This window comes from Bactrocera dorsalis, chromosome 2, assembly GCF_023373825.1.
Source record: "Bactrocera dorsalis isolate Fly_Bdor chromosome 2, ASM2337382v1, whole genome shotgun sequence".
In the NCBI taxonomy this organism is placed as follows: Eukaryota; Metazoa; Arthropoda; class Insecta; order Diptera; family Tephritidae; genus Bactrocera; species Bactrocera dorsalis.
The window spans coordinates 6585350-6598002 of NC_064304.1; the positions used below are offsets into that span (position 1 = coordinate 6585350).

The 12653-nt window shown below is 36.5% G+C and overlaps 1 protein-coding gene across 9 annotated transcripts in view; it reads right to left on the reverse strand.

Moving 5' to 3' along the window:
* LOC105227040 (rho GTPase-activating protein 100F) overlaps window positions 1–12653 on the reverse strand; it is a 101011-nt gene that overhangs the window by 34265 nt on the left and 54093 nt on the right. For 3 of the 9 annotated variants that reach the window (XM_049450392.1, XM_049450390.1, XM_049450397.1), the window contains exon 1: window positions 6211–8169. The exons of the other annotated variants lie outside the window; for them this stretch is intronic. In XM_049450392.1, coding sequence (XP_049306349.1) covers window positions 6211–6264 — 54 coding nt within the window. In that variant the 5' untranslated portion in view covers window positions 6265–8169. Of the gene's footprint in view, window positions 1–6210; window positions 8170–12653 lie in introns of those variants that run through there. 9 annotated transcript variants of the gene reach the window in all.

Genomic DNA, 12653 nt, shown 5'->3' on the forward strand with positions numbered 1-12653 from the left:
ATAATAATTTAGCGGCGTTGTCTTCGAAGCTTTGACGTAAATGGATGTCACGTCGCTACGTACGTATGTACAATGTCGGGTGAAAAATTATAGTTACTAAACTTTGTTTTAAATAAATTGATTTTTCTAAAAGCTGTAGCATATTTGGATTTTTTGTATGTTTTTGTGAGTATTTTTATGTATGTCAAATATCTCCCTTCCGCTTTTTTGCTCTTTATTCAATGCCTTATAAAAAGTGTCACAGTGATCGGATTTAGTTAAAATATGCGCCGTTTCGTTCGATAAACTGTTTCCATCTAGACAGCAACCTCATAATACTCCCTCATAGAAGCCCCCTTCTTACGAGGTGTGTTCAAATAGTATCGCGAATTTTGTGTTTTTTCAAAAAATATTTATTTATTCATGAATATCTATTTTGTCCCCTTCAAAGTAATCCCCAAGAGATATTATGCACTTGTGCACTATTTGCGAAGAACTCAGACAGTCACTTTTCACAAGCCTCTTTTGAGTTCAACTTTACACCAACAAGGGCGTTCGCCATGGGCAGAAACAGCTGGTAATCGCTTGCTGCTATGTCCGGGCTATATAGTGGATGTGATAAAACCTTCCATCCGAGCTCCTGTAGCTTCTGACGAGTCTTCAACGAAATGTGTCGCCTGGCGTTGTCCTGGCGGAACACTACATCCTTCCTGTTGGCCAATTCTGTACGCTTCTGGTCGATCGCCTGCTTCAAGCGGTCCAGTTTTTCGCAGTAGATGGTAGAATTAAGCGTCTGGCCATATGGTAGCAGCTGATAGTGGATGATTCCCTTCCAATCCCACCAAACACACACCTTTCTGGCCGTCAATCCCGGCTTGGTCACTGTTTGGGACGATTCGTCGGCCTTCGACCACCACCGTTTTTGCTTGATAAAGTCGTATGTAATCCATTTTTCGTCGCCAGTCACCATCCGCTTCAAAAATGGGTCGAGTTCGTTCCGTCTCAGCAGTATATCGCAGGCGTTGATACGGTCCAGAAGATTTTTTTCCGTCAAATCATGTGGCACCCAAACATCAAGCTTTTTGTTGTGTATCCAGCCTTCTGCAGATGATTTAAAATGGTTTGGTGACTAACTCCCATCTTCTTTCGCCGGCTGGCTTAACCATGGTGTCGTTTTCACCCGCCCTGTATCGTCGAAACTATTTCTCCGCAGTTCGAAGGGATAGTGTACCATCCCTCTTAAACACCATTAATCTCACGGAACGCTCCTCTAGCGGATTTGCCTTTAACGAAGAAAAACTTTAAAATAGCGTAAATTTCGGCGTTAGTGAACTCCATGTTTATACGTCTATAATTGTTGAATGAGATGTATAGTATTGTCAGATACGAGCTCTGTAGCGCTTTATACATAGCCGCGAAGTTAAAAAGACAAAAAGGTGGATATTTGACAACCTAGTATTTACATATATTTGTGCTGAAATCCGATCCTCTGCTTGACGTTTTACACCTTAAGGTATTTCCCTGGCTTTGATTCTGGCACCTTGTAAAAAGTTCGGTTGCACCCGAAATTCCTTCCTTACTTGTTATTAAATATTTTTGAAAAATATGAGGAGGTGATGCGAACTTTTTTATAAACAGATTTCTTTGCTCCACAGGTATTGAAATTGTAGAAAATATTAAAAAAAGAAAATAAAAAATCTATATTTGAAGCTGGTCAAAATTTTCTTAAACAAAAAAAAACACAAAAAATATTAAATATATCTTTATGAAAAATTACAAGTAATACCTTTGCAATAGTGAAAACTGTTGGACCTTTGATATTGGACATACTCTTACTATAAGTTTTGGATACAATATCTACCAAGCGGCTAGAGTGGCATTCATATTATTATAATTGGGCCGCATTCAACGAGAAATAATGGTCGACAAAGCACCGCTCTTAATTCTCACACATTATACACAAACAAATGCAAGATTTATTATTAATAAACGATTTGTTGAGTACACACATTACAAAAAAAGCACTCGCCGCTATCCACAGAGCCATAATTACACATTGACACGCACGCATACAAACAATGTTTAGTTAACATTGAATGAAATCAATAACTTTTGTTTGAGCTCTACCCCTTCACACTAACCCGACCGCCTCACGTCGACCGATGCGGTGCTTGTGCAGCAATCCTCAAAGCACTCGGTGGGCGTTTCACACGAAGCACACTCAATCACCACATTCATTGATGACAAATTCAGAATTCGCTTTGAATTGAAACGTACAATTTGAAACACATCAGCGCTGACCGAAATTCAAGGCAGATAAAGAAATGAATGCATGCCAGCACACAAAAGCATAGTGGCCATTAAAATATCAAAATAAAAAGTCATTAGCACTCAACGCGAGAACAAACACTTATAAGTAATCAAAAAAAATGCTTGGCTTTTGTTAAAAATAGTATTTATGACCCAATCTAATCTCACTTTTACAATTCAACAGCGAGGGCGATTGGTGCTTGCAAGGCTCACAAATGATTCAACACTAAAAAAGCCTCGTCCTCGAAATTTAATCACTTCTTTCCTATATCTCCACGGTCTTTTGGAAGAATAGCATCGACAATATAATATGGGTCAAGCGTGCAGTATAACTTCTCATAAAATCTTCTAACAACTAGTGTTTTTGTACCTTAAATTGATCAAGCCCATTTCGACAGAACTCCGGGTATTGGATAGTAGATCATAAAGTTGATCCTACGAGTATGTAAAGAATGTTGAAACACAAAATCCGAGCCGATTTCACAAAATTTCTTTGAATGCATACTTACTGTAAGAACAATAGATAAACTACCTAAATACCATATTCTATTCAGTCCAAATATGGCATTTTAGAAAGAATGAAAATATTCTGCTCGATCCGCAACCCATTCCCACTATTCGGTACAATAAATTGTAATAACTCAGTGAGATGATTTTTAAAAACATTTTACCGGTTGGAAAAGCACAGCTTAAATGATAAAATGGTTTGATGAGTGTGGATCGGGATCGAGATTGTTGAAGACTGTTACAGACAAAGTCATTGATACATTTACAGTATAGTTTTGATTAACCGATAAAGAAGATTTGTCGAAATAATATGGAAATATTTTCCATGAGTGATCCAAATAAAGATACTTTTTTTAATAGCCTCTTTCTAACAGATCCCTCGTGAGTCGGATCAAACTGTCAAGTTATTCTTGTTCTGCATTGTTTGGCATTTTATAATGAAAAGACAATATTTACAAATCGTTCAATTTTATTACGAAAGTTTGCGTTGTTCAAATTATACTCCGCATTCATTATTAAATAATATTCGTCCAAATGAACCACGTCAGGCACGGAGTGAAAAAAATATATCAGCCGTTCTTAGCAACCCGGACTGACGTATGGATCGACTTGGCTCGTTTTACGTCGAGATTTTAAATTAAAAGCATACAAATAAAACTCGGGCAAGAACTAAAGCCTGTCGACCTTTCCAAGTGACATCGCTTCGCTCTATTGTTCCAATCTAATCTCTTAAAAAGTTCCAACAAGATCCGTCGTAGTCGAGCCAAATTTTCTTCAGCCATGATACCCATTTCTGCCTCAATGGGTATGTAAACAAGTAAAATTGACGCATTGCCATTCCATCCAGGAAAAACAAGGGGTTGGTATGGTGTGTGGGCTGATGGAATCATCGGTCCATATTTCTTAAAAAATTATGAAGGTGAGAACGTAACCGTCAATGGCGGCCGTTATCTTGCCATGATAACCGACTATTTGATGGCTGAAATTGAAGCTTGTGATCTCGGCGACATTTGGTTTCAAGAAGAGAGCGCCATTTCTTACACGTTGCATAATTTCACGTTTTGGTCCGGTCGATTGGCCACCTAGAACGTGTGATACTGTTTGACCTTTTCCTGTGGGGATATGTAAAGCCTCTGCGGACAATCCTGCTTGGATTCAGGCCTTAGAGCAAAACATGATGCGTGTCATTTGCCAGTTACCCGTCAAAATGCTCGAACAAGTTTTCGAATATTAAATTCAACGGATAGACGGTCAGAGACATGGCCACGGCTAACATTTCTATGTTTAGTTATGTATAGTTTCTATGTTTTTTCTTCCAAAAAGTAGGGGGCCTCGAAATCGATCGCCCTTTATATGTAGCGCTTTGAATTGCTTCAGCATTCACCGTACTTTCCGAACCTGGTTCTATACGATTTTCTCTTCTTTTCTAACTTCGAGAGGACATTCAATTGAAAAGAGAGCATTGAGAGAGTCGATTTCGAAGCAAAATAAAAAAAAATATGTCGAAAAACTAATACAGAATGTTTGAGAAATTCGTTATGATCAATATTTCACCATCGAAAGCAACTACTTTGAATGGTAATATCGATCATTTCTTATAGCACAAAGAGCTATAATCAAATAAATATTTATCTTGCTTTGAATCGGACAGTTTGTACAACTGCTAAAATCTATATTTTTGTTCTATCATAATATTATGTTTGACAAGTAAGGAAGGGCTAAGTTCGGGTGTCACCGAACATTTTATACTCTCGCACGATAAAGTGATAATCGAGATTTCATTATCCGTCATTTACATATTTTTTTATTTTGCTGTAAAATTAATTAGAATTAAATTCTGAGAGATTTACCGATATTTTCGGTGAAAAATTAGGTTAGGTTAGGTTGGGCACTGAGTTCTTCGTGTTCGATATCAGGGACCTTGAAAAGTTAAAGTCCAATCACGACAATTTTTCCACAAGGGATACCTCCGCTCAAATACCGTATTTGTGTAAAGTTTTATTCCGCTATCATCATGGGTTCCTAGTGTATATATTATACAGAGAAGACATCAGATGGAATTAAAAATAGCGTTATATTGGAAGAAGGCGTGGTTGTGAACCGATTGCACCCATATTTCGTACATATCATCAGGGTGTTAAGAAAATATTATATACCGAATTTCATTGAAATCGGTCGAGCATTTCCTGAGTTATGGTTTTTGGTCCATAAGTGGGCGACGCCACGCCCATTTTTAATTTTTAAAAAAAGCCTGAGTGCAGCTTCCTTCTGTCATTTTTTCCGTAAAATTTTGTGTTTCTGACGTTTTTTGTTAGTCGGCTAACGCACTTTTAGTGATTTTCAACATAACCTTTGTATGGGAGGTAGGCGTGGTTATTATCCGATTTCTTCCATTTTTGAACTGTATATGGAAATGCCTGAAGGAAACGGCTCTATAGAGTTTGGTTGACATAGCTATAGTAGTTTCCGAGATATGTACAAAAAACTTAGTAGGGGGCGGGGCCACGCCCACTTTTCCAAAAAAATTACTTCCAAATATGATCCTCCCTAATGTGATCCTTTGTGCCAAATTTCACTTTAATATCTTTATTTATGGTTTAGTTATGACACTTTATAAGTTTTCGGTTTCCGCCATTTTGTGGGTGTGGCAGTGGACCGATTTTGCCCATCTTCGAACTTGACCTTCTTATGGAGCCAAGAAATACGTGTACCAAGTTTCATCATGATATCTCAATTTTTACTCAAGTTACAGCTTGCACAGACGGACGGACAGACGGACGGACGGACAGACAGACATCCGGATTTCACCTCTACTCGTCACCCTGATCACTTTGGTATATATAACCCTATATCTGACTCTTTAGTTTTAGGACTTACAAACAACCGTTATGTGAACAAAACTATAATACTCTCTTTAGCAACTTTGTTGCGAGAGTATAAAAATTATAGCGTTGCCTTGGAAAATCTACAATAATTTTCGTGGAGAAAATTTGTCCAATTAAAAAGTTTTTCATACTTTTCATTGACCAATTTGTAGGACACCTATGTACTATAAGAGTCTGATATCGACAAGTCGGACAAATTAGAAAATTCTTAAGGAGAAAATGATTTGTACAAAATTTTAGATCCATAACAAAAAATTTAAGGAATAGGGATATAGCTTAATCGACTTAGCTCGTCACACTGATCCTTGATAATCCTGATATACAATATTATATAGAGTTGCCAAAGTTTCCTTCAAATTTCTGGTACAGTGCATCGAAAATATCAAAAATTCCTTTGCAAAGTCATTATTATAATTAAAATAAAAACCATTTTTCAGTTTGCAGTTTTTCTTTAACCCTATAGTATTATATACTTATGCTTCTACTTACACATACAATAATAATTTTAAATCATATTTGAGCAACTTACTTTGCGGTGACTGCTCCTGGTCAGAAAGCACCCAGTTGTGGCGCTATCGCACATTAAAAGTATTTTCACCAAATGAAGATACGACGCTTGCCAAACGAAAAGTCACAAGACAATTTAAAATAATGTGGAATATCCTTGCGTTTGCACAGCGTAAATTGTTTGCGAAACTGTCGAAATAAATGGCAAATGGGGGCGTACTTGTGGGTGTGCGTATGTGTGCGTTTCCCAATAGCGATTATCGATGTGATGTTTGCGCCGCACTTTCGTATCGCCGTGTTTCTTTTGGTTTGTTCTTCGCTGTTGCACTGCTGCGGTGCGATTTCGTTGCCATCGGCCGCTTGAGCTTTATCCTTATCCCCAAAGTGTTCGCACGCACTTTTCTTAAATTATTTTACATCATCTGCGCTTTGGGCGCATTTCCAACTCCCACCCTATCGCCCACTCCCCCTCTCACTCTCACTGTCACACACTCGCCGCTTACTTTGTTTGTGCGCTTGCGGCTTTCGCCTTCGAAATTCCGTGAACACCGTGGCGTATACTCAATTTTTCGGCAGGTACATACTTATAAATATATATGTATGTATGTGTGACTGCTTTCCATTTGCTTCGTTCTCTTTGCGTGTACACTTTATTCGTTTGCCGTTACTTTTTTGTTAGGTAGGACGGATTTCGTTGTTTTGAGGCATTTAGTAAATATGTATTGTTAGTACATATGTATGTATGTGTGCACGTGCACTTTTATTATATATTAGATTTCTGTCGTGTGCTTTGAACTTCTAGGTGAGTATTCTTTAACTGACGGTAGGTCGTTCGCTCTTGCCCACGCATTTACCCTCTGTGCACACACACACAACCGGAAAAATGTATTTTCGGATTGGATTTTTGACAAAGCAAGCAACATATAGAACAGTCACGTTTCGAAATATCCCATTTCACAGCATCATTATCTTTGCTAACACTTTGCTATGCAGCTGGCTTCGGATTGTGTGGGTGCGAAGATTTTTAAATTTCAGTTACATTAGAAATCCACATGTTTATATATATACATATGTACATGTTTATATATATACATAAGTATATATGTATGTATATTAACACTTTGATATGAACTGATATGCCTTAAACATTATATTATTCATATTTTATATTTTTTTTTATGAAATCGTTGTTTGTACTTTTTGTTTTGTTTATATAAGTTTCACTAGACGAGTGACGAGTTAAGATTCTATTACAATTGTATCGAAGGGAGCTGTCACCAGAAGTAGTTTCCAAAAAAATGTATATTTCTCTCGGTCGCTTTCACCAAAATTAACCACGTTTTTGTATTGATAGCATGAAGTACTAATAAGACTGTACAAGACTCGGCTGGGTATTGAACTAAACCCTTTTTTTCTAGAGATTGAATCTTAAGTAAAAAAGCTAAGCAGTCCGCAGACCGGCATTAGTTCAATGTACATATTTCCTAAACCACTAAGCCCACTGAAATAGTGCACTCCTACCGACAGTGTGAAAATGGATGAAATCGGATGGTAACCCCGCTCACTACCCATACAACGGGAGTCTAGGCAAAAATTGGACGATGGCGTGGCACCGCCTACTTTTTGGTGAAATCACAAATTTCGGAACCCGACCCGATTTCGACTAATTTAGTACATGACATTCTTCTCATATTCCCATGTCACAGTGAGGATCAGATTAAAACCACGCCTACTTCCTATATAACACAATTTTATATTTCACATGAATTTTTCACTTTCCAGTACACAAATCAAGAAATAATTAATACCACGGGATAAAAATTTGCACGAATAATGCCTTTAGAGTATGCCATCTTATGCCCAAAAATTTCCGAAACCCAACCAAACTGTTCAAGCCTTCAAATGCCGGAAATGTGGACGCCGGTATCTTTTGTTGACTTTTGACCGAAAATATAGTGTACATAAGATATATATTTCAAATTCATAGCGAATCCTTTGCGGAAAATAGTAATTCATTGTATCAAAAATGGGTTGAATCCGGTCAATACATCACTGAGCCTAATATAAAGATTTTCCAACTTCCAGGTGACTTTATATCGGATATATCGGCCAATATTTGAATTATCTGAATGAAAATTACAGACCGTAACGTGTTTTACTAATAACATCATATAATTGTAGGCGAGGTACCTTAATGAAACCCAAGGAACAACATCTTATGCCGAATTTTCAGTCAGTGTATTAAATATACATATATAGTATATGTTTATATAAAATTGCTTGGATTTCGATCTTCTGGTTGACGTTTTACACCTTAAGGTATTTCCCTTACTTTTATTCATGCAAGTTGCAAGAGTATAAAATGTCCATTTGCACCCGAACTTTGTCCTTCCTTGCTTTTTATTTATTAATCTTCAACTAAATTCAGAATGAGCGGAAATCATACGAAAACTTCATTTCAGAAACACACATATACATAATGACCTTAGTCAACTCACTCTACCCTACAATTAGATAAAAGATAGGTCAACAGCTCATTTGTACCTACTAATACATACAAAATTATATTTTTTATAATTCAATATTCTTCTAAGTCGTTTGAAGATTTTGCAGACGCAACAAAATTAAATTACTTTTTGACGGAATTCTTTTTAGGTTTTCATTGAAAAATATTTGGAAAAATAAACAATGACTTCCGGTAAATAAAGTAAAAATTTCGTTAGACAGTCAGTTTGTATTTGCGTTTAATTGTAGATATTGTTATCAGTTTCATAACTGGGCCTGCTTCTTTAACTGCTTAAATATCAATGTCATCAACAGGAAGTAATGTCTTTATTGTTTTTTTGTTGTCCTTCTAAGAATTTTTTTTTACGAATAAATGACACGACAATCTCTTGGGATCTCTAACTGTTTCTATTACACTGAAAGCTTTCCTAAAAATGCATTAAAAGTATTTACATACTACGGTGAGTCAAAAAAATATTAAATTTCCTATATAATCTATGAAAGAAAATATTTTTTCAAGTAGTTCGAAGTAGTTTTGAATTCTTCTATCTAATAATAAGAAAAAATAGATAACTGTAGGTGGAAGCGCTTTCAGTTACAATTAAGAGCTCATACTTGGAGAAACTTGCTTAGAGAAAAATTTCTAAGAATCTATTTTTCAGAGTAACAAGCAAAAACATCTTTTTTACCCACCCTAACGTTACTTATGCAAATATTTGGATGTTCTTTGGAAATGTTTGATATTTATTTCAACGTTGACATTTCTTAAAGGCAATCAAACCAAAAATTTAGCAAGCTCTATGTACCGATATTACCTTTATTAGAACATGTTTTTTTATACATATTTATTATAAATTTCCAGCGATTGGAGTTCAAACTCACATCAAGAGTGATTGAACGTAAACATAAAATATTATTTTGTACATATATAAAATATTTATCAAATCAATTCTAATTAGTGGGTAAGGACGTTTAGTGAGATCTTGGAATATAAGTGTAAAAACAAGATTTTATAATTTTGTGAATAAATATATAATATGCTTGTATAGGGTGATTTTTTAAGAGCTTGATAACTTTTAAAAAAAAAAAAACGCATAAAATTTGCAAAATCTCATCGGTTCTTTATTTGAAACGTTAGATTGGTTCATGACATTTACTTTTTGAAGATAATTTCATTTAAATGTTGACCGCGGCTGCGTCTTAGGTGGTCCATTCGGAAAGTCCAATTTTGGGCAACTTTTTCGAGCATTTCGGCCGGAATAGCCCGAATTTCTTCGGAAATGTTGTCTTCCAAAGCTGGAATAGTTGCTGGCTTATTTCTGTAGACTTTAGACTTGACGTAGCCCCACAAAAAATAGTCTAAAGGCGTTAAATCGCATGATCTTGGTGGCCAACTTACGGGTCCATTTCTTGAGATGAATTGTTGTCCGAAGTTTTCCCTCAAAATGGCCATAGAATCGCGAGCTGTGTGGCATGTAGCGCCATCTTGTTGAAACCACATGTCAACCAAGTTCAGTTCTTCCATTTTTGGCAACAAAAAGTTTGTTAGCATCGAACGATAGCGATCACCATTCACCGTAACGTTGCGTCCAACAGCATCTTTGAAAAAATACGGTCCAATGATTCCACCAGCGTACAAACCACACCAAACAGTGCATTTTTCGGGATGCATGGGCAGCTCTTGAACGGCTTCTGGTTGCTCTTCACCCCAAATGCGGCAATTTTGCTTATTTACGTAGCCATTCAACCAGAAATGAGCCTCATCGCTGAACAAAATTTGTCGATAAAAAAGCGCGAAACACATTTCGAACCGAACACTGATTTTGGTAATAAAATTCAATGATTTGCAAGCGTTGCTCGTTAGTAAGTCTATTCATGATGAAATGTCAAAGCATACTGAACATCTTTCTCTTTGACACCATGTCTGAAATCCCACGTGATCTGTCAAATACTAATGCATGAAAATCCTAACCTCAAAAAAATCACCCGTTACTTCAACTGTTTGTTGTGCTGTAAAGCAGATACTACAATATATATCTCATATTGTGACAAAAAAGAAATTGTAATTAAATTCTCCGGGTCAATGAAAAATATATTTTGCTAGGTTGGTAGGACTGTGCTTAATTACCAAGCCAAATATAAACGCGGTCTATGAACCAGTTTGTTTGCAGTAGCTGCTTAAGTCGGTACAGCTCAATAGTGCGTTGCGATTTTTACAAAGGATAAAAATATCGAACAGATAATTTGTCTCAATTTGTTGCCAATGTTGGAGAAGGCTTACGGTGGTTCAGTTTTATCAAATACATAAGTGGCACAAAGCCTTCAAAGACGGTCGATAGATCGTTGAAAACATGCCTCGTATAATCTATATTACCTTCGACCTCTTCATCCGATAAAAATATTAAAAAACTGAATGACATTGTGCTTGAAAATCGGCAGGCAACTGTTAGAAAGATGGCAAGAGAGATGGCAAGAGAGATCGACATGTTTCACGAGTCTGTTGGAATGATTTTTGGTGGATATTTTGGGTATGAAACGCGTTCTTGCTCAACTCTTCCAGCATTATAACAGCCGCTGTGACAAGAGATTATGAGTTTGATATGCAACCAAGGCAAAAAGAACAATTCATGGATTTTAAACGATGACAAAGCACCATTGCGATGAATACCATCGATCAATCACCGTATTCACCACTTTTGGCTCCGTGTGATTTTTTCTTGTTCCCCAGTCGATCAAAAATTTCGATGAACGAGCTGAAAGCCATCCCAAACAGTGCTTATGAAAAGTGTTTCGAGGACTTGAAAAATCATTAATTTACTACATCTAGTGATGACTTCCCTACTTAGGGTTGTGCGCTAGGTTTGGGACCCGCCACGTAAAAGAACTCCCCCAATGAAAGGAAACAAAAAGCCTGCTGTTGTTGACTCGGCTATAATCGCGTAAGCGGTGTATACGCCAGTAAAGAAGAAGAAGAAGTGATGACTACTTTGAAGGCGACAAAATAGATATTGATCAGTAATGAAATACTTGGCGTTTTATTTACAGCTTCCAAGTACTTTTTTGCACAATGTATTATTCTCAAAAACAATAAGCAATTCTAGAAAGAGAAATAATAATTAATCAAAATACGACACAATTAGGAAGTCTAAGCGTCTGAAATAGTGAGATCTGTCTGCAAACTTGCTGCTTGCAAAATGTGGAGTCTAAGGGAAAGTATTGGACACCTATTAGGCATAAGTAATAACTAAATTTTGTTTCTATAACTTTGTTGAGGCTTGTGAAAATTAAGGAAACGATAGAAAGACATGGCAAAAACGATTTTTTCGTCATTGTAATCATTTTTATATGAAAAACTTATTAAAACTAATTTGACTATAAAAAATAATAATATTAATGGCTACAAAAATGTATAACAAAAACAATATATTATATATAAAAGTCAATAAAGAAACAACTTAATTATTATTTTAAAACTTTTTTGAAAATATTAAAAATTGCTTATATAAAAGACATGAAGTCAACTAGGTATTAAGGCAACACAAATGTGCTACACCGCCGCACAAAACCCACACAAACGGCAGCCCACTGGCATCCAGTAGCCTTTATCTTTTGTCTTCCGCCTTACACCCCGCTCATTACGGGCAGCCTCAACAATTTTTTGTGTACGCGCCTTAGCAACTCGGCTTCACTCAATGTATGGTGCGTAAAACAGCAGCGACTATTTATTCGACAGTATGTATGTATGTATGTATGTATACATTATACTATACGCTAAATTAAAAACACCAACAAAGCGGGTAGGATTTTGTCGGCGGCTGATTTCTCCGAAAATGCCAAATATTACATTCTAACGCTGTTGGAGTATACAGACGCAGAATGTGCAACAACAACAAGGTAGCATTAAAACAAAAGATGTTGTTGTTGTGTTGGAAGTAGGCAAAGCACAGGGAATGCGATGAA